A 26,196-nucleotide genomic window follows, 5' to 3' on the forward strand; every position below is an offset into this window, starting at 1 on the left:
CTCTCTCTCTCTCTCTCTCTCTCTCTCTCTCTCTCTCTCTCTCTCTCTCGGTTCCCATGGAAACCAGCCTACTCTGAGCAACGGCAGATGGAGAGGGAGCTGGAGGTCTAAATTTATCTCCCAGCATCCTTTCTGACTACAGACGCACACTGGCAGCAGGAAGTGAGGAGGGGAAATGCTTGGCCTCGCCGTGCATTGACAAGCTGGCATGACCCTTGACATCTTATGCCCTCTGAGTGACGACGGGTTGACACCACAGCAGTCATGCCTGCAACAGCTTGAACCACAAGGGTCATAATCTCAATGCAGCAATACAACATGTGAAACTGTACAGGAGGCTCTGCAGCATTCCTTAAGTACACAGTCTTTCCCCTGCCACCACCTCCAAAAACAGAGCTGCCAATCAAACCACAAATACTATACAGTCTAGCACTAACCAATCAAAAGAGCCACAGGAAGAAACAGTTTGGTTTGATATTAGATGACTGGAGAAGAAACCAAGAAGAAAGAACCAGACGCCTGGTACAGCATAAAACCTCAGAGGCCAACACTCACACTCACCCAGGGATATCACTGCTGTCAGGAGAAGCCGCTCGCTAAGGAGGACGCCGTCTGAAAAAACACCACATACCAGAGCTCTCACTCACTCTCTCTCAGCTCTGTGCACCTCTGCGGGTGTAGAGAAGGATTTCACAGGGCTTTGATGAGACTGGCAGTTCACAACCGTTGCAGTGTTCACTTTGATTAAACACAAGCCAGTGAACTGCAGGTGAATACCGGCCATTAAATCAAACACGAGTGGCATGGCAGCGCCGGGTAATGCACACCTCGACGGCAGGAGAAGATTGCATTGAGAGTTTTAATAATACCCCTGGCAGCGGAAAACCTGGTACTTTGGGTGACATAATCAACCGTAAAAACAAAGTGACCACAACTTTGACTAAATTGATGGTTGCTCGAATTTCCATAACTTTATTTGCGGCCAGGACCTTCACGGATGGAAATCATCCTTTCGTAGTCACTTAGTTTGTCAATTTAAATTATACGGTCCAACATTTGTCTCAGAGGGCTTTGCCTCTGACTGGAGAGGAGCTCTATCCTTAGACCCTCGATTTGAATTGTGAAACAATTCCACAAGATTTCCAGAAAAAAGGGAGTAACCTCAGGCAAGATCGACAGAGGAGGGATCCCTCTTCCAGAACGGACATTCAATAGAAACCTTGAAGACTCTTTCTGACGAAAAATAAATCCGTGAATTTAAATCCTTTCATCATAACGTATCAGTAGCCTTTGACGTGCTAAATTAACTCAGTTATTTAATCCTTAAACAGAGTTTTTGACATTAACAAACTTATATTTTTTGAAATAACAAACGATCAAATGTAAACTCACTTGGAACAGCTGCAATAACTAAGTAACTAATTTACCATAGCTGACAAGAAAAGTAATGATAGGGAGGGAAAGACAGGGGGGAGGCTGAAGGGAGAGAGGAAGACCGAGATGGATTTAAATAAGTGAGGAAGACAGAGAGCGAAAGACAGAGTGTGAGGGGAGGGGCGAGCAGAGAGAGAGGGAGAGAGAGGGAGAAAGAAAAAGACGGAGTTTAGATTACCTGACAGAGCAGTCTGGTCTTCCCCTTCAGAGACGCTTCACAGGCACTGTGAGACAAGCAGGGAGAGCCAGAGAGTGAGAGCGGATATGACTGTTTGAGTGGGTGTGTTGCTGAGAGAGAGAGAGAGAGAGAGAGAGAGAGAGAGAGAGAGAGAGCGAGAGAGAGAGAGACTGGGGGTGAGGCAAAAAAAGAGTGATGGAGAGAGAGGGAGCGAGAGGGAGCAGGGAAGACAGTAAATGAACAGTTTCCACTGTACAAATGCAAGGGGAGGAGGAGAAAGATGCGGTAGCAAAAATAAGCTAAAAGCGACTCATATTCCCATAACATGAGTAACACCTCCAACAAGTCACACCATCCTCCCTGAAACCACAGTCATTGCATCAACTGTGACGTTTCTCATTGCAACCAAAGTGCACAGCAAATCGGGAAAACAAAAACATGCACCTACAGATTCAGGTTCTTGAGGTCAAACTCGTTCTGCGGCTGGTGGCACTGCCAATAGATAGGATTACAAACAGGTCTTGCATTGGGTTTTCCCATGTCACACAGAACCCCGAGGGAGATTCCTTGCAATTATCACCTCCTTATCAGCAAAGTTATTGTATTGTAGTGGTGGGTGAAGACAAAACAACGGCAGCCTTCTTCCTCAGTGACAAACCCTCTGCCCACATATACAAGTCTCATTTACGTAAACCTTCCAGTCCCTGCCATCATGCTGCATCTGCAAATGAATTCCAGAGTAGCATCCATTCAAGCAAGCCCCCGCATTATGCAGAACTCGGGCTGGGCCTATCAGCGGTGCAACACTAGAGAGAGAGAGAGAGAGAGAGAGAGAGAGAGAGAGAGAGAGAGAGAATTGAGAATGAACGGAGGTCCTGCTGTTCCTTAGAGCTTTGCCTCACTGGCAGAGCACAGGAAGTGTGAGTCACACGCTCTAAAATAAACACACTCACACAGCAACGAGCCGGCGTACAGAACGAGCGGATGGCTGGGCTGCTGATCAGAAGGCAGGCAGAGGGAACATGGATCCTCACAGCCCAGCAACACGTGGTGGCCTGGTGGGACTCACGGCCAGATGACGGGATGTGTCAAAAAGGAAAAGACGTTTCTCTCCTTCTCCTAATTGATCGATTATATGTGTTTTTTTGTTTGTCTTTTCAACCTCATCTAACAACAATACACCTACTCATTGGCTCTGTTTTCGTCCTCTTCTCCTGTGCTGTTCCGTGGTTGTTCACATGTCTTCCTATTCTTTCTCCTCTGCTCTGTGTTTCATCTCTTATTTTATTTGGTCCCAGTCAATAGGAGTGTTGTTCAGGACTTGGTGATTACCCCTGGCTCCGCGCGGCTGCTGGCTGACTGCTGTAGGGGACTGTGCTGGCCTGATGCTGGACTACTCTCACAGGCTGCTGGCTTTGCGGGCCGAGGCACTGTATTGTGTCTGCCCTGAATGTGCTCATTGTCACCCTTTACAGCACACACCTTCTATACTGTACTTCCCTGCGCGGGACCTTCTCCCATCCGTCATCCCTTTGTCCTCTGTTCCTCAGACTGAGGGGTTCTGACGGGAAGGTTGGGAGGGGGGGCAGAGGCCCGGGAACAAAACTGCCACTGTGGCAATGATTGACAGGAAAGTTGCTCTACACAGACGTAACGATTAGCGAGGCCGGGGACCGGGACACACAGACTGGTTAGGAACTAGAGAGAGCTGGGAGCTATTAAGTTGAACAGTCCTGCAAGCGACAACACAGAAGATGACAATCTTGAAGACAGGGATCAAAAGTGGGAAGTGCAACGATCATAAAGGTGTGCTTTCGTGATGCTATAATAAATGGTAACCATATGCTACCCAATGGCCCAAAGCATGTCAGGCTCACATTATGCAAAACTGTTCTCATTTACAGTACATTGAAACAAGGGCTCCCCTGTGGTGTGGTCACATGAGACAATTTCACATACATGACACACACCAACCTACCTCGTATAATGCAGAGGCAAGCAACACCTAAACTGCACACATCATGCTTTATATAAGAAACTTCATGTTGTTTTGGAGCAGCCACAGACTATAATTTAGACCAAATGAGTGGTTTGCGCATTTACAGACAACCATACAGATGACATATTTTTGGACTTTCACCCTATAAACTGCAGACACAGGCAGTAAAAGGGGCAAATATGGGAGTATTGAGAGAGGGTTCTCTCTGTTCCAAAGGCAGATTATTTCAGACCTGTGGTCTTCCAGTAAACTGACCTTATGACTGTCTGTCCATAAGACTGTGGTATTATGATAGAAACAAAACCCATTTAAAGAGGGAGTCCATATGGTGTATAAAAGCCACTGTACCTAAGTGTTGCTCTACCTGTTTGCATCGATTTGGTAAAAAATAAACTGGGGTCAAAGAAGACGTCCATTTAAACTGGTGGGCTGAGTCTTCTGGGAACAACATGTCAACAACACTAAATCCAAGTCATTACTCGGGTAAATGTATACAGCTACATTTATTCACCACTTGATTCTCACCTTCCACTTGAAAATGTGACACGTAAAACTTAGATAGACTACATCTGATTTTACACAGAGTTCCCAAAGCTTGACATAAGCCTCGGAACAGCTTTCAGTTTGACTGGATGGCACCAGCCAAAAAATAGTGTTAAGACACTAATGGATGTGTGTGTTATTGAGCAGACAAGTTAGCATTGAGCAACTGGTGTCATACATCGAGCTGGAGGAATGTTTTTAGCCATACTAACAGACTCTCCAGCACTTTGGTCCCGACTGAAATATCTCAACAACTATTGGATGAAATGTATGTTTCCCACGAGATGAATCCTACCGACTTTGTTGATCCCCTGAATTTTCTCTAAGCACCATCATCAGATCAATCATTTCAATTCGTCCAACACTTTGGTTGATGACCAAACACTTGCAAAATTATGCAACAATCACATTCCCATCAGCCTCAGCTGTACTTTGTTGTTAGTGCTAATTAAGAAAATGTTAGCATGCTAACACACGAGACTACGATGTTGAACATGGTAAACACAAACAAACACACAGACAGACATAATACAGCGAGTGGAGAGTGGTCTTAGACATGCAACCAACCGGCCTGCTAATGGAGTCGAGCATGCTAGTCTTTTGTTGAAGCCAATCGATGTGTCCTCAGCAGATGTGATATCTGATCCTGTAAAACACTGAAAGACTGGCCACCCTCTGTTTAACTCAGCATCGCTCTTTTTTTTTTTTTTTTTTTATCTTGAGGGGTTTCACTGCCTCTCTTTTCTCCGTTTATCTCCATTTGTCTGAGACACAGAAATGCACAGTTCCTTCTTTGAAGCAACTCTCCCCCCATTTAGTTCTCAATTTCAGCCTTGCAACGCACTCTCATTGTGTTTTCCTGTTCCGTGGTGCTGGAGCATTAATAAGCCCCCTACTGTCTTTCTATGCTGCTAAGTAAACTTCATGTATATTATGAGGAAGCCTACCAGGAAACCCCGTCTCCAGGGTTGCTGTGGGTAGTGATTATTAAAAGTAGCCCGGCCCTGAGTATAGTCCCTGATTGGTAAGCGATATCATATATAGAGCGGATATATCATTAGCAATTTGCAATGGTAGTGTATACCCAGCAGTTATGGTTTATACAGTATTGGTGTTTTTCTAAGTCTTAAGCATTAGTTTTGATTCACTGCCTCAAATCTAAAGTAGTCTTCTGACATGAAACCAATACATTAGGGACAGCAGCAGTGTACAGAGTGTCTGTCTAAGAAAGCTCATCTGCCTTTTGACAGCTCAACACCAAACTCAAAATGCAGCATGAGTGGTGTGCAAAAGAAATAAAAGAGTGACAAAGCAAAAGGGGAGGGGCGGTTTAGCAGGAGTGGTTAAATATAGAAAGAGGAACTGACATTTTCAAAAGCTGTCCTCCCTGCGCCCACAAGTTTCAGTGGTGCGTGGATGTCGAGACCACAGTGCAAATTCTCCCACACAGCTTATTGTACCCGTCGTTCACAGTCGACTGCTTCATCGGCTCTCTCAAGTCGTGGTGCAGCAGAAAAGAATGTGGTTGAGGTTGTGATGAGATGAACGTCTTCAGTTAATGTGATTGGAGAGCGGTCAAATATATATACAGTATATTCGTCCTCAGTCTTTTTCGGTAGGTTAAGTTTAAAATGTTTTGCTATTATCCAACAATAAAAACGTGGTATCATCTGTATTTTTCTGAATCTCCCTTTATATGCTGTTAAAGGAAAACCGTCTGTACACTGGTGCAGACATTTCTCACTTTACAACAGCTGTCATTTCAGTGCAGTTATTTTTGTTTCCACTGAAGTGATCTATTTTTCTATGAAGTCACCCGTGTGGATTCATCCCCAGTGATGGGAAAGCCTGTGCCACTTCCTCTTTCTGCAGCTGCTGCACTGCATCCTGTGTGAAGCTGCAAGCAGGTACAACACACACTGCTGTAGCACTGTGCATGACCTGGCGCCATGCCTTATCTACACACATCTCAGGAACCTGTGACTATGTTCATTTGGGCTGTTCGGTTTGAGCTGCTGGTGCTTTCAGTGCTGCCTGCACAAACACAGACACGGGGAAGAGTCAACAGGTGGGAGCTCAGCCTGAGTGTGTTCAAACACGAGCACCAGGCCGCAGAATGTATCAACACGGCCTCCGTCCCTCTTTCTCTCTCAGCCTGGCAGAGGGGCACCCTTCTGATCAGGGAGTTTACTTAAAGCCAGGCCAGTCCATGTAATTGCTACCCACCAAGACAAACAACTCCATTCAGCCTAAGTGTTGGTTGACGGTTTACTCTCCCTCCTCCGCTGCGTGCCCCCGCTGCCCATTCTGCACGGTGTCACGCTGCATTAGCGGCCTGTCAGCAGAGGCTCACCTGACGCATCATCGCCTCGTCAGCTGCCCTTCAAACCCAATGCACATATACAAACGCCATGTGCCGTAACCCGTCTGTTTGTGTGTTTGTCTCTCTGAAAGTGCGGGTGTTTGTGAGCGCAAGTGATAAATAGAGAAAGGGAAAGAGTGCGAGACGGAGAATAACAAGTTGGAGGAGAAAGACAGCGCGTGCAAATGCGTAGGAGAGAGACGGAGACATTGAGAGAGAGCTCTTGTACTTGGTCATTTTGTCGTCTCAGTACATGGCTCTGACCAAGTGGTGACTCTTATCTGCCAGCTGAGAATGTGTGGGCCGTGTGCAGCCTCTATATCTTGGGACTGCAGCTCCAGGGCTGAGTGAGGCAGCTCATCAATCACACACGACAATCAAGTGCAGCTAAAACTCTCTTAGTAAATCTGTGTGTGTGTGTGTGTGTGTGTGTGTGTGTGTGCAATTGAATGTAATTGAAATGCTGAATCTACAGAATACCATAAACTGCACTGATTTTCTAACTTCTCTCTAGTGGTGTCTGGCCCGACAAAAAGTTTTGGCATCAATCGGTCCAGATTTTTTGAAATATCCTTCTGAGTTATTATCCCTACTGACACAAGGTCCTGGTTACCCTGGATAATCCTGAGAAGCAGTCTCTGGAAAATAAATAGTTCATATGAATACTGCTGACAGCGTGTTCTATGAATTATCCTGAATAATAATAATTCATTGATTCAGAAAATCTAAAGTAGTTTTTTAATGCAACTTTTCAAAGCTTTGCGCACCACAGAAAAATGTACCTCCATTGTATTGAAGTCGAGGCAGAAATTTCTGAGACAAGTATCTGAAAACTTGGGCAAAAACAAGCCAAACTTTCTGCATGGATGGAAACAAAAAATTATTTTTTTAGCTTGTTTTTTACCGAACATGTTAAATCATCATGCTGCTTTCACTGCGCTAATCGTTACAGTAGCAGTTGTCAACAACAGATTGCTAGAGATACAGAGCCTTACTGTACTGTAAACACTAGGTCGAGAAGGATTAAGGTGTCAAGATGAGTGTCAATACCTGCATGCTGCTTAGTAACAAAGCACCAGGGACAAGCAAACATACACTGGCGTCCAATTTCTTTACCAAAACTCAGACAGCAAGGAAGTCAAGTTACTGTAAAAAAAATAAATAAGTTATTTGCTATGACAAACACAGTTCCAATATCAAATTAAATATCATTACGGGACACTTTCATAAGTCTGCGCTGTAAGTCAAACATGGCCCACCTCAATGCAAACCAAGTGGCCCACTTTGGGTTAGCAGACAGACAGAAATGTGTCACAGGCTGTACTCATTGTTGCTGGGAGACGCAGTCTAGTCTGGCCACGAGGGAAGGCCACACTCAGCCACAGCGTCTTGTTCCAGGGTACAGAAACAAACCCGTACTCCTGCACACTGCTTCTAAATGAGATAAAATCATATACAGTACATGACACACACACATCATAGATGAACATTTTTCTTCCCCCATGAACAACCAGACCGTTTAAATTGCTCTGAAAGTAAGCCCCAAAAGGTCACAAGACCCGCTTTAGGGGGCATTAGCGGCGCATTCCTCCAGCTGTCACCACCTCATAAAGATCTGGTTAGGAGAAACCTGACTCTGGAAGCCACCTTTCTCTCTTCACCACCCTTCCCACAAACCTGCTCGTCCTCAGACAGAGCTGCATCCTCCTGCCGGTGTGAGCCTGATCATTTGAATACAAAGCAGAGAAACAAAGACGTCCTTAAAATAGAGACGCTGTGGTTTTCAAAGAAGCACACTGCAGGAACACAGCCAGAGAGAAAAAAAAAAGAGAGAGGCGGCGAGATGAGCAAGAAAGTGAGACGCTGTATTGATGTAGGATAGGTGGCTGGATACATTGATTTCCTGTTAGTTCTTGCCCGGGTAACGTACGGCTGATTTGTCATCCAATACAAGTTGAAACGCTGTCTCTGAACATGCCCTAAGCCAGGCTTCCTGGGCTTCTCTGTATGTACATTGGATCATTATGTTACCTCAGAGAATGTTTCCTGTAAGAATTTTCTGTCATGCCAGGTTACAGATATCTCAGTGTCACCTCAGGAACCACATTTGCTCGCATCAGGACTGCAGGTTGGGTGTCAAGCAATCGCATGATGAGGCAATTTGCCTCCTATTATCAATACTGATTGGGTAATACCTGTTTGAAGCTGCTGCAAAACACACATTTAATTGACACCTGAAACCACTATTGTAATAATATTGCGCTCACCTGAGATTATTTCATTTTACCACAATTTCATATAAGCATGTATGAGTGCTTATTCACCAGGGCTATCGACTCTTCAGGAACTAAATTTAAACTTTCTGGCCTTTCTACAACTTTATATCACAGTTTTTTTTTAATCTAAAACGCTGAACTGGTTTGAGAAAAGCAAAATCATCAGGCATAAAGCAAAGCCCCAAGCGCTCCCATCTAATTGTTTAAACGCAAGTAAACGCTAAAAGGCTGGATACGCAGCAAACAAGGCACTAATGTGACAGATTTCTACTCTCACTGGAGAGCACATCTTGCCACTTGTTTAAGTTTTGCGAGTTCATGCTTATGACTGCGTTATCAGCTACTTATATGTACTATAACACATTTCTATTCTTCCTGAAAGTGATGCTGTTAGTTCGGCAGTTGTAGGTTACCTGACCTGCTGCTGTTTGATTTCTTCATCTCTGCACGGTGACATTTGTACTCTGAGTGATTAGATTACATTAATGTAATGCTTTCGAACAGGGGAGTCGTACTGTTTATTGAGTATTTTTTGTAGTTTTTATAATGCTTCATCATAATTAAAATAGCTTGACTGAAACCACAAATTAACTCTTAATAATTATATATTTACTGAAGAACAATTAAATAGCTTTCAATCATTTATTTGGATTCAGCTGTTTTCTAAATATTATATTTTCAAAACTGTTGTCGAGACCTGGAAAACTTCGTGCCTGTCAGAAGAAACCTGCCTGAATCTACAGCTGCTGACCACAAATAGTCCGCTGACACGCTCGTAAACCACGCCACGGTTTCCCTCATCGGTCAGCTCTCTAGGAAATGAATTAACTTGTCCTGACCTGTTGATTATATAACTTACTGTCAGAGAGACACAACTGTTAATTGTGAAGGGAATAGACAGGAATTTTAACCTGGAGGAAATCAAGAACCATGAACTGCTATTTCTGTCCAAGTGTTTTTTTTAAATGGCGTGAAAAAAAATTGTGCTCCGACCTCAAACATTAGTGTAGTTTCAATTACCCTGTGTTGGCTAGTACATCAGCAAAGCAAGAAATCAGGCACTATGTTTGAACACTTGACTCTATAATACTGAATGAAAATAGAGCTACTCCCATCAAACAGCAGGCTGCACAAGCATACAGTGTGTTTGAAAGGTTTGTGGTTAAAAGGTGTTTGAAAGGTTTGTGGTTAAAAGGTTAAAAGTTCCAATTATTTCCCAAAATTTGGAGGGTTTCTATTGTGTTTTGACTGAGCTCCATAGACGAGGTGCGCAGCTGAATCATCAGGGTGAATTGGACCGCGCTGACGACAGATGCAGTAAATTCAAAGCATGGAAACTATTGAAATGCCATCCAAAAAAATGAAACTGTGTCAGAAAATCTGTGTGCATAAGAGGGTGTTTCTGTCCCGGATATCTCCACGGTACAAATGCTCACCCACAAAGACATAAAAACACGTCAGTTTGTTGTCATTACATGAAAGGCCTTATAGCTGTTACATTCCGGCTATGTGCAACCTTTCAGGTTTCAGTCTTGCTGTCCTTAAAGGAGTAGTTTGACTTTTTGGAAAATACTGTTATTCGAGAGTTAGAAGAGAAGATTTATACCACTTTCACATGTGCCCATTTATTAGAAAAAAAGCCCCCAACAACATAATCGCGGTCTTAGTTAGACTTACCCAAGTGAGTGGACGAGTGAGACTGAACTTAACATGTGATACGATTAATACAGTAGCCTAAAAATACACCGTATCATGTCAACAGACCCATGCCCTCCGAGGCCCGGGGAAAAAATGAGGAAAAAACAGTGGTAATTTGGTAAATGAATCTATTGTATAATAGCTTAATCAGAGTCATACTAGCTAACTCTACGACATATGGTTTGCTAATTTAATAACTAACTCAAAATAACAGAAATTACTCACACCTTAAATTAATTAGGGACAAATGGAAAGACTATTTGGGTGTTCGGGGAATAACTAAATCATTTGAGAATACAGTTTTTGTACTAAGTGTGATCTGCATAGCTATGCAGTTTGAATGTATGAACACGATTGGCGGTGGAACTGGCTGTGATTCAAGAGGCAGCAGCTCAAATCTTGCCTTGGGCACTACATTGGTCAGGGCCTCTGTTTGGGAACAACCAGCGTCTGTACAAAATTCCATGGCCACCCAATAGAGATATTTTAGTCTGGCCCAAAGTCATGGACGGACTGAAAGAACCCAACATTTACTGACATAGAAATAAATAAATCAATAACTCGGACTAAAGGCATATAGTCTGGCTTTTGAGGGACAACGTATTTTTTAAATCTTTACACAAGCTTGTTTGATGACACAGAGTAGAGTAAAGACACACCACAATGAAATACAACGTTCACCGTGAAAAACTGCACAGAGGATAATCTGATAACACTGTAGTTACACAGAAAAGCAATAAACAGCGAATTACACTGATTGATGGGATGAAACGATGATACTCTGCAAAGCAAACTGCAGCTTCTGAAGTTTTGCGTCTGCACTTGAGCTTCAAAAAAAAGGAAATGTTGCCCCTTTCCCATCCTTGCAGCTTCTCCAAAAGCCATCGAGTATGCCATCCAACCTATGACTTGTGTATCCATGATGCTGATAACAACATGACCAAGCATGCAAACCAAAACAAACAACTATGACCAATGAAGGAAAGACTGTTGCAGGCTTAGCAACAGGGAAACCTCGCTCTCACAAGACAAAGAAACATTGTGCTTTCACACAAAAAAAAAAATCTCCCATGAAATTTAGCTCAAGATTTACAATCTTGTAATTTGGAAATCCTGTAATTGCACACAGGGCATCTTTTTTTGAATGCCTGCAACAATGTACGTGTCGCTCAGAGACAAATTGATTTCTCCACTCTATACCCCCCTCTCTCGCTCCAAAACTCTTCCTAGGGCTTCTCCTGATCTAACTCTTCTGTGTAATTTAGGCACTCCCTCGGTAATGGACACCCTACTCAGGGGCAGCGAGTGGGAACCCAGTCCCGCTGCTTCAGCTACTTTACTCTCAAAGAATACTGATCAGCTTCTCAGATAGCACACCGCTACAGCTTGGTAGTGAGACCAAGAGAGACAAAGAGAGGGTCGTGGAGAACAAGGAAGAAGAGGAGTCGGGGGAGCTGTACCCTCTAAATCTACAGCTGGTCACATGCTACCAGCCGTGCAGCTCCTGGTCTCCCTATGCCGTGCGGGTGTCAGAGTGAACTATGGCGTTCACCCCGGGCCGAGATGCACCAGAAGCACCGTGTGGTCACTCTACCACAAGCCACCTTGTCCCTCCCACGGAGCGACCTCACTGGCTCGGCAACCTGTCAATCAGCTGACATTAGGGCAAGACGGGGGGTCCTCGGAGGGCGAGCGCAGAGCCATTAAGCATATTAGAGTTGCAGAGTGAAAATTCCAAGTCTGCAGTGACAAAGCCTGGGTTGCTCCCTGGCACTGTGCTGATAGTGCAAAGCAGAGAAAACGGAAGGAGGTGGGGGACTACCTGGCTGCAAACACTGGGACTGCTGACGGTATGAGGTTGTTGAGGACAGGATGATTACATAATATAAATCACTGTAACACCTCAGAAGGAGGAAGAGCTTTTCCCCAAAACATATGCCACCATGCATTATAAAGTCAAAGCGTTTGTCTTATCTAAATCATAATTCATATAAGATTGATAAAATCCAAATAATTGAACTTTACTGTGCCTCTAGCCCGGTATGTGCTGAGAAACGCTGCAGATCGTGCACAGGATAAGAGGGTACAGTATGGAAAATGGATTTATGGATGCAGGACTTTCATGTGTTAGCCTCAACTATTTGCCTCTTTCCTCAGCTCCACCCACAACTCCTCCATCCTTGCTCCCCCAAAAGGTGTTAAAAACCTTGGCTTTAGCGTCCAGCAGCAGAGGATAAACATGGAGCCCTGTGACGAGCGGCACCAGCTTTTTTTTTTTTTATCATCCGTTTATTTTCTCAATTATGCCCGGGTGAGCCTGTCTGCAGCTCTGTGTGACAGAACATCTAGAATATCAAACAAACGAGTTTCTCTCCCATTCCATCCATAACTGCCCCAACAGAGCGAATCATGCTCAGCAGCACCATCACCTGACCATCGGTCTCAGACTGTTAATCCACCATGACAGTGACAAATGTGAGACGGGATTACTTCACTGAGGCTGCAGAGCATTGTGGAGCTTGATCCCGCCTGAGATGATTCACCTGCTGCCATGTCTTCTGTTTGACTGTGTCTCATCGAGGATTATTAAGGCTTTCAGACAGAAACCTAAATAAACAAATGTGGGTTTGTCCTTACATAATCTTAGATTAACATTAAGATCAGTAACAGTCTGACTCCTCGTGTCTGTTGCTCAGATGGACCTTAGTAACTGACTTCTAAAATCTCAGCAATCACTTTTGTGAGTATAATGTTATGTTAGCATAAATAAAATCATGGAACCGATGAATGGAGTTACAAAAATGAAACTAAGTTGCAACAAGCCAAAGTTGTAAAACGACTACCGGTATGGTCCTTTAACTGGGCCTTTGTTTTCTGCTGTGACAGTATAGTCTGTTCTGTTCACTTGATGCAACATACAGTTGACCCAGGGAGGGCTGCAACTAACACTTATTTTTAGTGCTCATCTGACTATGATTCATTTGGTCTATGACATGTAAAAAACTTAACATAACTTCGTAGAGCTCCGGGTGACGTCTTCAAATCTTCAATCGACCAATCGTTTTAGCTCGACTCAAGTTACTCACAGACTTTGACCAAACTGATTCAAAAGACCGCAGTCAGAATGAGCCTGACTGTTGCATTCTGTCTGTCCAGTCACTGTTTTATCACATTGGGAAAGTTTGCTGAATTTAACTAGCCTTGTGCCATGTTTCTAGTATTTAGCAAGAGAAACTGCGGGCTTTTCAAAGTTGGTGATCCTAATTGGTTTTACAAAAATTAAAACACTTTTTTCCCCCATCTCTTGCGGAATAATTGCGGGCTATGAAAGACCTCCCCACCGCATTGGCACAGTACAAATGTACCTTAGTGTTGTGAGATAGCTTTGGCAGTACTAGACTAGAATATGACAGGCGCTCTGGTTTTATTGAAGTACAGTGGTAGCCAGTGTTCTGTTTAGACCAAGCTAGGAAGGTTGTCTGTAGGAATGCTCATGCAAATATTGACCTTCAATTAGGTGAAACAGACGCCCTCGCTTATGGAAGCATCAGCAAAAATATTATACACATAAACAGTCACAGAATATATATAAACACGAAGAGCTATACCTACACACATTTACACATCTTGTGTAAATGCATTTGCAGTGTGACATCAAATGGAAGACTTTAGCAAAATCTGAAGCCTTTTAAAGTTAGCCCTCAAACAGGATGTCAGCACAGCATCAGTAGCATCGCAAGACCACAACAAAACTGAACAGTTCTACCCCCAACGCAACACAAACAGACCAAAATCTGTAAAGATGTGTGCCCTTTACCGGGGTGAGGAGCAAATGACCTTCCCGAGTGACGGCAGTCGACCACACTCCTGCATAATTAACAGCATCTAAAAATGAGGTGTTCTTTAGATGACCTAACCTGACAATGTCACGGCACAGCTTGCCTACAGGGACTATGTGGTGAATAACAAATGCACATGCATGCAGGCCACCGCGCAGCACACAGACAGACCGACTTGTTTCAGATATTTTGTATATGAGACTATGGATCACACAGCAGAGTATGTCCCACAATTTTAAAAGGAGCATCCACAGGGAGCTCCCTGCAAGCCGACACATCTCAAAGCATGAAGGCCCGCCAGGTAAGAGAGCGTTCCTCGAGGCTGAACATGGTACACCGCAGACTGACAGCACCATGAGAGAGACAAAACACATCTGGAATCTACTGAAGGCTGCTCCACAGATTTCACAGGGATTTTAAAGAGTGCAGCTGAAGGAGGGGGTCCAGGGGTGAGTTCAACGGCTCTGCTTGAGTGACAGTGACGTGGCTGGGGAGGATTGTACTGGAGCATCGCCTGCCGCCTTGATTTGCTCGGCAGAACCGCGACAGTGTTGGAAGGATTTTCCTCCCAAAGCCCACTTACCCTCCCGCAGAGCAGAAATCCCCTCCAATCCTCACTCGCAGTTACTGCAGGGATGCCTTACACACTGAGACAAAGGACCCCAGTGAGGGAGGAGAGGAGAGGAGACAGAGGAGAGGAAAGGAGAGAGAGGATCCGTGAGGAGAAGAAACAAGAGCAGAGGAGAGAAGAGAGCAGAGGAAACAAGGGGAGAGGACAAGAAGCGAAAGGAAAGTGAACGAGAAGAGAGGAGAGGAAAGGAGTGGAAAGTGAGGAAAAGAAACAAGGGGAGAGGAGAGAAAAGAAGACGAGAAGACACGGAGGAGAGTGAAGGAATTAGAAGGAAGCCAGTATAAGGACATAAATACCATTGGAAAGAGTTTATTCATTAGCGAAGTAGAACTATCTCTCTTCTTCTCCTTCACCCTCTCACACACATATATTCATTTTACACATAGCCATGGCACCGGGATATGTAACGGTGCCTAAACACATTTTGGAGGAAGTAAAGCAGAGACTAACCACGAGTTTAATCAGCACATATTATTGGGGTGAACAGACACCTGGAGTATCTGTTCAGATGCAGTGTGTGTGTGCTGAGGGGTGTGGTCAGAGGGTTATCATGGGACCCAGAGAGAGAAAGCGAGAGATTTGGAAGAGGCAGAGATATCTAGCTGTGAAATATGACACCTCGGCTGCGTCACCAATCAATGGACACACTGGACGTGCATCTTTAGCTAATCTTTCAAGGCAACACAGAATCCTTACTGGAGAGCTGCATGCCCGGCCTCCTGAGGGTGGGCTTACATTCCTTCATTCAAATCTGAATATCCAGTAATTGATAAGCCACTACGTGTGTTATCAATTTGTTTTCGGGCAGTCCCAAGCAGCCTCTCCCAAGCGTTACACAAGCCTAGATATTGAGGTCCTGTCCGAGCCCTTGACAGACATACAGTACATGTGGTGAGCAGCGCAGGAGCTTACCATCCCTATTGCACAACACTGGCCACTGTGGAATGTGAAAACCTGCACAAAAATGCTCTCAATGTTGATACAAGAAGAAAACAGATTTTAACATATACAGATGTGAACCATAGAAAATGTTAATCTCGTCAGAGTGGCGTATTATGGGCTATCGAAAAGTTGGAGTGGTGTAAGGAACTTGTGACCTATTTTTTGGGAGGATTACCCCTCGACGTTCCACTGGGCTACCAACTGTGCCGAAATAGCTAATGATTAACTCTGACGAAGGGGAGTGTTTGAATGAGTAACCCCTCTGCAGTGTCATGTCAGAACCTGGGCCGCCTGTACATCATCGTCCACTTCAATGATTACATAACCTGGGCTGGCACACATGGGAGCGGGGCCAGGCAGGCACACTAACACACATATACAGGGCAGACTCTCGCTCTCTGGCAAGCACAAGGAAATTCTATCTGCTTTTGAAGAGTCCGCCAACACACTGGCCTGGGCAAGAGGTTGAGTCGAGGCCAGACACTGATAGACAACCGCACCCCCCTGACACACACACACACACACACACACACATACACACACACACACACACACACACACACACACACAAATTACACAAAAGCAGAAGTACCGACTACAGCGAGGCCACAAGACTAAATAACATCTATTCAGAATATGTTACAATGCAACTGATTGCATGCAATCAAATTAATAGGCTAGTGGGGCATTTGTGAAGTTGCCAGGCTGGCACTCCATGGCCTCCATTTTGCATGTGTGCCTGTGTGCGTGTATGTTTGTACAAGTGTGTATCCAAAGTCTTGTTCCTGGTTCGCTCCGGTCTCCCAGCACTACAGTGGGTCTATTCTTCTCGGGTGCTTCAGAGAACAGAATTAATGACCGTCAGCAGAGACATGAAAAGGTTGTGTCCGCCTGCCACCAGGATGTTACAGCCTTCACTGGGTGTGCGTTTAGTTTTCTTGCAGGAGACCAATAACAATGCCATCCTTCTTGCATGCCCACGCGGAGAAAACAAAACTTTCAACATGCTCACACATGCCATTTAATACTTTGTGTAATCTGTCAAGCCTACATTCATGCATGAAGCAGAACAGACTGCCAACTAACACTTGTTCACTTTCTCTACAGGGTCACACCATCCGTGTAACACCTAGGAATTTCACATCAAGGGTTCAGACTACACTGTCAGTCTTACTCATCCCCTGATCCTTTGCTCCGGTGTGGCCGTGGTTATCAGGCCTCGTTATCAGCGGGAGGTATGTCCGAAGGCCTGAACAGGAACTCCACACGACCCTCTGGCTGCCGATGGCATCTCATGCATTTAGATCAACACGTTGGCACCTGCCAGGCTGACTCAGTGTGTGAGAGATGGAGGTGCTGAGGGAAATAGACTGTATCAGGTGATGAGTGGTTGTGTGTTAACTGGCAGAAAACGGTCCTTTTCCATGTGCCATGTTGCCTGTGACAGGGAGAGATATAGACACACACACACAAACCTGCCTGACTAACTGACTGAGGTCTTCAGTAATCAGTGTTGGTGCTGACAGAGTTGTGTTTCACTTTTAATGTACAAACTCATTGGGCAGGTCTACGGCAACGTTACCGAATACCAGAGCTTTTTGTAATGAATTGGCACGGCTACACAAAGGTTGTAAAGATTATAGCACATTCAATTCCAGCTTTAAAAAAATACTAATTATTCTTTACAAGCCACTTTCTAACATTTCAGCCAAAGTTACAATGGTATAAAAAAAAAAACATCAAAGTAGTCTGACTCGCAGCTTAATGCTTCACGATGTCAAACAATCTTGGGAGTTTGCAAGGCAATGGAGGAGCGCTCTCCTTGGGTGCCTGCTGAGCTAGCGCCTTTCTGTAGCCAGCACCACAAGTGGTCTTGATCCAGGCCAGAGTGGAGCCCTGTATGGCTGCCACTTTGTGCTGATTCAATAAGAAATAATTGCATATTGGCCTCTCTGCACTCATCCCCCCTTCACCACCGTTGTCTGACACTTTACTGTATTTCTGTGCTCTAAGTTACAGTACGGACCCAAAGCTGGGGGTAGGACACTGCAGCAGTGCTGCTATTGCTACTGAGATACTGAAGCAAATAAAACAAAAAAAAATAAAATAAGAAAAGCATTTTTCAGCAGTAACTGGCTTCTGTGGTCCTCATGTGCAGAGAGCAACACACTTCATGTGCTTTCCTTAACTCACTTCCTGCCAAATTGGCATCGGAGACACACAAAATGCAACGAATTTGCCTGGAGTCAATCCTCTTATTTTTCTGGCTTCTTTACTTGATCGATATTATACTCACAGGTCATACTGCGAAACTCAAAGTATTGACAGTTAAGAGCTCATACAGACAGATAGACAGATAGATAGATAGATAGATAGATAGATAGATAGATGTTAAAACTGCTGCTAACTCAACGTGACTTCCTGTTGCTCTGTTCAGCATGTAGATGATGGTGTAGATGATGACTTGATACATGGTTTGTAAGGAAACCATTTAGCATAATAAACGTGTCAAACAACAGTGACACAGTAATTTATTGTGTCTGTATGCAAATTACAATAACACTGGCACGATTACCTTGCTGTGCAAAGGTGAACGCTGTGTGAGAAGTCGGACCCTAAAAACAGTCAAAATAACAGAAGGGACTAACCTAGAGTCGGACTTACTGATTGAACAGCTGCCAAATTGAACTTGTTTTGGTCAACTTCGCCCATCTATCATATAACAGCGGATCAACTGAGCACAAAAGCATGATGTCATCCACTAAAAATCCGGCCAGTGTAGGTGTAGCCCAATAAGTTCACAGGAATGATTCGGGAATCCTGAATGTGTGCGTAGCCTGCGTGTGTCAGCCCGCACTGTTGCTCTCCTGAGCCGGTTTGTTATTATGGACCAACGCTATACGTGATGAAGCACATTCTGCTGTCAGCTGGATGTGCAGCGCACCCGCCGCTACTTCAGCCGCCGCACGCGCTGTAGTTCAGAGTCCCCAAAAATCCCTCTGAACTGACCGCCGCTGTGCCTGCATGCATGCAGCTCATCTTCGCACATCGCATATCAACACAACACATGAACGAGGCAACTCAACTTCATGACACACTCTTGACTGTGAACGCACGGGTGGGACGCTATATGCGCTCAACTTCACTCCTCGACGTGACAGCCGCTGCAACGCAACGGACACTGCGTGATAAACAGGCAGTAATATTACGGTTTAATATTTACCAGCTTGCTTCAGTACGGGCGCTGCAGCCATTTATCCCGTAGCGAAGGGGCCAGAAGTCCGCATTTCCTGGATTGCGATGCTGGATAGAGCTGCTGTCGGTGGGGGTGGAGAGGAGAGCCGGAGGGGCTCGGGGTGCTTCCCACTGGTTTGTGTCAGACCGGACCCACATTCAGCTGATCGCCACAACAAAACAACATCGCGCCCTACGCACAACACACTCCCGGTGCTCCGCACCGCCCCGCACGGCAGGTCCGATGGGCACCGCCCCCCTCTCAGCCTCCACCAGTGGGCTGGCACGTTGAAGCCCGCCTCATGAATAACCACGAGGTGGCAGAGGCAGCCATTGGTTGAGCGGAGAAGTAGCCGGTTAATGCTATTAATTCCAATTAGCCAGGCAACCTCATGCTTTGAACAAGTGTTTTGGAGGCTGACTGGGCTAATCATGCCCCCTCTGATCTGAGCTGGTTTTCTTCCTTTTTCCTCTAATTCTGCAGCAATATTTCATCACCACATCACCGCCGATCACACCCTCCTGCTATACCTATATTTAAAGTAATGCTGACTTAGCGGCACTTGCATGATAAATAAATGAAAGGTCAAGATCTGGGGCCATAAATAAACGAACTCCTGGATGGCTGTGTGAACTGTTCAGACTTTATGGGCAGTGTTGTGCAATCTATTGTGCACAGGTCTGAGTGAAACTCCTGCCGCTCTGATGGCCATGTCAATCTGACCCCCCTTATGCCTGAGGGCCATGGATGGGGGGGAGTGCTGGGGGCCACTGAGAAAAGCAGTCCTGGTGGATGTGTCGGCATCTTTGAGATCAAATGGGTCTCTGAAGGCCTGTGGACATCAGAGCTCACAGGTGGTGGTGACCGGTAACACAGCTCATATTTTCCACTGAGTGACATCATCACTGCCATAGTGCACGGCACACAGGGAGTCAATAAGAAGCCTAAAGCTGCTTTTCACAAAAAGTCATATAAGTGCAAGTAAATGTTTAATGATGTTCAGTGGAGGAGAAATAGTGTAGAATAGGAAGCGTTTCGTCCTCTCTGCATGTGAGCGTGCAGTTAGTCCCCCTCTTTTCTGTCTCAATGTTTCAATGCTGTCCATGCATCTGCATCCAGCAAAGCTAACTCTTTGTTTCCGGGTGTTGGAAACGGCTCCGCAGCCAAGAGGAAAGGGCAGGAAAGCAGAGGAGAGGGAAGGTGGGGAGAGTTGCAGAAAAAGAGGAGAGGAGAGCAAAGCAGACAGTGGGAGGAAGTGAGAGACCGAGCAGGAGACGGTGGAAGGAGTGCAGGGACACGCTGTGGTGTGAGCGCTCTGTACTGCTACAATATGACTCTGACAGGCTTATGTAACCAGACAGGCCTGGCATTTGGCTCACAGCAGACGCCGGCTGCACTGACTGTTATGTAACTGCATTAGCTGCTCCTCTGAGCTGGGGGAGAGCATGCGCACAGGAGAGCCCTACACACAGAAACACACTCCAACTTTCAGACTTTCAGCTTAGTGACTGCATTGCCAGTGTGAGAGAATGGCAGCAAAATCAGAAAAACAATGAAAGTCCAGTGGAAGTTTAACAATTTATTAGAAACAAACTATTAGAGCACACATTGTATTCACTGGAAAGAAACAGCGAAATGAGTCTTGACAGGCATCGACATCTTCACTTCCCGTCATCCAGCAACAAGTGTCCCATCCTGAAAAGCCTAATTGGGGCTTAATGTTGGGTAAATGTTTTCAGTGCACATGCAGTATGCCAGCAGGGCTCAAACTCAATTAACTCCCCTGCATGCAGCACATAATTTAATGGGCCTGGATCCCACTCTTAAAAACCCAATTACACCTAAGACGGGCATTTCCAGTAGTTCTGTCAAAGAGGTGTTCAGGGATGCACAATCCTCTCATGAAACGATGCTTATCCAGATCAACATCAGGGACACTATTCAAGCTTTGTTGGTTGTAACGATAAACACTGAAACAAAGCTTAAAACAGAGTGCTGATCTGTGTGAGAATGACCTTATTCATGAGTGAGTGAAAAATGCAGCTAAACGCTGACATTTACAGACTAATGTGGGGAAGGGTAAGCGGAGATTAAGGTCAGGGGATAACACTGCAAGTGATAACCATTGTTTCCGTCAATCTGCAATTAAAAATCCCTGGATGCCTAACCAAGCACGGCCGCAGAGCTGCAGTAAGTGGTTCATAATCAGCACATTACAGCCTCTGATCTCTTATTACAGCGACAAATTGCATCTGACGATAACAGAGGAAATGAAGGTGGGATTTATGACACTGGAGCCAATGGCCAAAGGTGGAGAGTGTCTTAAATCTATCCTAGGAGGCAAAAAAAAAAAAAAACGAGTTCACATTTGTAAACCTGATGATAACAGGGGGAAATAAAAGTGAGATTCATGACACTTAGCTAATTTGTTCTCAGACGCTCTTGGCTGTGTTGAGAGGCTGTACAATTTCAGGAGACTAATGGAAGAGTATAGTGCAAAGAGTTCTTTGGTCTCGTAAAACTTAGATACTATAAATGCTTCAATCAATAACATAAAAGTGAAAAGAAATATGAGGTATGCCTACAAGAGTGAGGGCAGTTCTTGAAAGACAAAAGAGTGAGACTGTGTTAAGTGGACAGGACAATGAAACTGAAACGATTTGGTGGAAATGCTACCAGTCTGTTCTTGATAGAGGAGTGACATCATTGGCTTACAATGTCTGTGCATTCGACGATGATGATCGCACAAGACTGGACGGACCCTCTCCGTGCGTCTGACCCCTGACTTTCATCGCTGAAACTTCAGTGTTTGTAATGACACAAAAACACATTTTGACCTTTTTTTGCTCTAGTTTTTCGTAACTTTTTTTTTTACCATTTTTCTTTCCCCCTCTGCCAAATAGCAAAAACAATCTCATAGCTGTTGTTTTTACATTTACAGTTGTGTGCTGTTGTCCTCTCTACAGCGTCAGGGAAGTCTTCGTTTCCTCCACAACATGCAATGGAAATGAGAATTCATTCTATCATCTAAAGCGTGACACAATCCATCAACTCAGGATCGTCATGGATAGGCTAAGCGAGGGGTGGTGTTGTGGGAGGGTGGAAGTTGACAGGAGCTGGTGTGTCCTGAACAGATCCAGACTGTGCCAACTAGTTGGAGTGACTGTAGCAGCCAAAACCAACAGGCTCCGTTTGCCAGCCAGGCGAGAAGGAAATAAAACAGCAGAGGTTGCAAACACTGCCACACACTGCTCTGTTTCGGTAGAACAAGAGTACATCACACACATTTACTGATTTGGTTTACAATTAGTCAAAAATCTGGTCAGAGCTATATGATTATAATTGGATTCAAAAGTCTTTCAATTTATCTTTGGACTTCTGTCACAGAAAGCTAAATTGGCAGAGCAAACACACAGTGAAGGGTCAAGACATTTGTGGCTGATAAGCGGTGTTCAGAGTTTATGGAGCAAACAGTGAAACACAGCAGGGGACATGGCAGAGTAAGGCCAAATAGTAATCTGACAGAAAGCACTGAAGCAACGTGCCAAACATATGGTTGACTTGTTTTGGACTGTCATCTATGCATATGATAAACATCTGTACTTAGTAGGGAACACGCTGTGATGTCTAAGCCCCTCCTTTGTCCTCAACTCTGGTACCTCATGACCTAAATCTATGGGGCGATGTATGGAAGCAAAAGGTGCTTTCACACTATCTGCACCCTGGTGGTACTTAGAGATAGGGAGATGTTATGCACAATCAATAACATCCATGGGGCTCCTAAATCACCCTGAACGTCTATGTATTAATTAGCTTACCAGTAATTATTGCTACTAGTAAATCAAAAGGTAATCAAATCTTTTTATCAAATATTCTGTAGTTTTTACACACAGCATACCGATAAGGATAATTTCACTTATGAAACAAGTGAAAGGCTTCTCTTGAAGATCAATCAAGACGAAGAGTGAGTGATATATTTCCATCTTTATTAAAAACAGTGTTTATACATTAATATTAATTCATGTCATAAGCCTATGCCTTACTGGCATGCAATGACTGACTGACCACAATGTAAGGCAAGGCATAATGAGCACACGTCAGCATTAGTGTTTAATTCTTCTTGAAACGCAGGACTACAATAAGGCACATCGTTTTGACATTTTAACACTTCGATCTAAATAGAGCAAACTTTTGCACACCAGTAGGTCGACAGGTGCGTAGGAGAATACCTTCAAAAAACAGAACAAATAAAAACTGCTGCACACTGTCTTCTTCACTTGCATTCAGAAATAGTCAGTGACAACGTTTTGGTAATCATGATTCTTGATTGATTGAGTGATGTCATTTTAGTAGTGTGACCTGATTGGTTTAAGACATGCTCTGTCATTGCTTTGTAAAGTAACCCGATGAAGGTCTGTGTACCGAAAGCTTTCGAAATATCTCGGAATGCAAGTGAGGAAGACAATGTGTGGGAGTTTTTATGCTCTAAAATTTTCTGATCTAAAAAAAATAAAAAGATTTGAATTCATTGCAACACACTATTTATAATACTCATTATGCAGCCAGAGAAACAGGAAATCTAAATTCATATGTGTGGGCATTGACATTTTTGAAAAGAACACAACAAACAATAACATTCTCAGGATTGTACCAAAAGCATTTGAAGGTACAAAACATGTTGGTCTTATTTAAAGTCATTGAAAGTAAGGTAACTACTAGAAAATGCATGAAATGATAGCACCATCACAACCATAAACACACGATGAGAGTCATTACCATTTAACAGCAATTCATCATTTCTGAAATATATCATTGTTTTGTAACAATTAAGAATTCCCTTCTTCAACTCTACTCAATAGCACGCTCTGCTGCAACATTCTGGAAATAATGGCATTTGCGAGAGCACAGGTCTGTGGAGTTCAAGCCATCAGCTCCTGAACCGTATCGCTGCACATCGCATGATGCCGACAGCTATGGATCAATACACGTCTCCCTGCTTCAAACAGACCGCTATGCAGGTACAGGTTGTTAGACATAGAAAGGCGTAGCACCAGAGTTAAATTATCCTATGTTGGAGTGGACGAGGAAGAGCTGAGATTTCGACTGGTGGTCTATTAAGAATCTCTGGCTTGAGGTATAATGACGTGGATTTGCACACAGCCCAGCAGCTAAAGGGAAGCCCTGTTATGATCTGTAGGGCGTGTCATATTCGTCCTATCTAATTCTCACACTCACTCTGGGGCTCCTACGGAGGGTTCTCCTCGTTGCCTCCAGCACTAAAAGAGTCCAGCTAATCAGGGATTCCAGACCTGGCCAATCAGAGGAGTCAGACCTCACAGGCCCTTAAAAGGGAACCTGCTACTGAAATAGCTGAGCTATCGAGAAAGTGCCTTGTTTTTGAGTCTCTGTGATAGTTCAGACTACATCAGGCGGAAGGTTGGGAGTGGCCTATGAAGGGGAGGCATTGGCAGAAAAAATAACTTCTTGGAGCCAAAACCACCACCAATCAGGCTGAATAAAAAATATCCATTTCCACTTTCAAATAATCTGTAGTGATCGTCAAACTAAATAGAATTGAGAGAAGTAAAACAACACAAGCACTATAACATCAGAGGCAATTCATTGAAAAAAAAAAAAAAAGAAATGCATTTCCTTCTTAACATCCTTCACATTTCATTCATAGCATCCTTCACACAGCCGGATACATGGGCGAGAAACAAAACAACCACTAATACAGCTAAAAAGACAAGGCATAGGCATACTCAGGTGAAATCCCGATCACGGAAGATGAGAGGGGCGATGAGGGTCCAGAGATAGAGGCCGAGGCCCAGCCAGCTGGAGCTCATCTTCACCCACACGGCTGGCATATGGCTCTGCATGGCCTGGGAGGTGGTGTCTGGTCTGAGGTAGGACACAGAGGCAAAAGTACAATTTAAACCTTAAAAGTTAAAGTTAACATAACACATGCACTGAAATTTGTGTCCTCGTATTTTTCACATATGAAACTGCACTGTAGGGGAAGGGCTTTTTGATTTTAGAAAATGACATTCAAGCTATGTTCAAGGAATGGATAACTGTCGGGTACGGGGAGGTGCCCTCTGGTGGCCAAGCGGGAGGCCTACAGTGCCTGTGCAACAACTACTGAAAGCTTCTGGTGTCAAGATGTTTGGGCATCAGAAAAGCATCAAACATGCATACATTCTTGAATGAGATATTGCATTACATATCTGAAGAATCGTGCCGTCAGCTTGGGTAATACAATTGTTTGTTTGCATTAGTATCTGTCTCACATACTTTATCGGTCCATATCTAATATTGTAACAGGCAAAATTCTGTAATCAGACTTGCACCTGGATTTTGTCAAGTTCAACTACAATCATATCTGTTGATCACCGGTACACATTTCTTTAAAGATGGTTCGATGTGTCCCCATCAGCCATGCCAGTGAGCCAGCATGCACAGTGTCCGGACCCTGGAGCTGAACTTGATGGAATGCAGTTTGTATTTACAGTTTCAAAAACGCGTTTAACAGTCTTGTAGGTGACAGATACTTACTGGTACCAGTTGGTGAGAGTCATCATGATGTACAGAGAGGCCAAACAGAGGTGGAAGTGGAAAACGGAGTAGCTGTAAGAGACTCTCTCTTCCTCGTTGTCCACGGCTCTGAGGATGCCGTCCTCTCCCACCACGCCCTGTCCACCGGACCCTCCACCCTCCTCCGTCTGCATCAACTTGTTTACCTGGGTGTTACTGGACGAACGGATACTAGGGAAGGGACGGAGAGAGACAGGTTTACAAAAAACATAAATAATACAAAACTGAACACTGTGATGGTTTTAAACCTACCTGGCATAGAGAGTGCAGAAGAGGAAGATGATCAAGCCAACAATGCCCTGAGCGTCCCACCACTGCACCTGTCCGGGGGTGCCGTCACCAGAGGGCTCAGTGGTGCTGATGTTTGACACGAAACTCAACAGGCTGGGGTTGCAATTTCGATCTAAGACATTTAGAGCACACACACACACACACACACACACACACACACACACACACACACAC

The 26,196-nt window shown here is 44.5% G+C and overlaps 2 protein-coding genes across 6 annotated transcripts in view; both read right to left on the minus strand.

Annotated features, from left to right (window-relative positions):
- Positions 1–19,363, minus strand: part of hivep3b (HIVEP zinc finger 3b) — a 38,618-nt gene extending 19,255 nt beyond the window's left edge. For 2 of the 5 annotated variants that reach the window (XM_031852451.1, XM_031852452.1), the window contains exons 1-2: positions 19,126–19,363; positions 1,613–1,658 (exon numbers count right to left, since the gene is read on the minus strand). The gene's annotated coding sequence lies outside the window, so the exon portion shown is untranslated. Of the gene's footprint in view, positions 1–561; positions 1,589–1,612; positions 1,659–19,125 lie in introns of those variants that run through there. The other 3 variants (XM_031852453.1, XM_031852450.1, XM_031852455.1) reach the window with 3 other exon arrangements.
- Positions 19,364–23,102: 3,739 nt separating this feature from the next.
- serinc2l (serine incorporator 2, like) overlaps positions 23,103–26,196 on the minus strand; it is a 5,888-nt gene continuing 2,794 nt past the window's right edge. The window contains exons 8-10 of the mRNA XM_031852463.1: positions 25,984–26,134; positions 25,693–25,902; positions 23,103–25,038 (exon numbers count right to left, since the gene is read on the minus strand). Coding sequence (XP_031708323.1) covers positions 24,900–25,038; positions 25,693–25,902; positions 25,984–26,134 — 500 coding nt within the window. The 3' untranslated portion in view covers positions 23,103–24,899. The remainder of the gene's footprint in view (positions 25,039–25,692; positions 25,903–25,983; positions 26,135–26,196) is intronic.

Source organism: Anarrhichthys ocellatus, unplaced genomic scaffold (assembly GCF_004355925.1).
Source record: "Anarrhichthys ocellatus isolate YVR2014 unplaced genomic scaffold, GSC_Weel_1.0 scaffold13, whole genome shotgun sequence".
NCBI lineage: Eukaryota > Metazoa > Chordata > Actinopteri > Perciformes > Anarhichadidae > Anarrhichthys > Anarrhichthys ocellatus.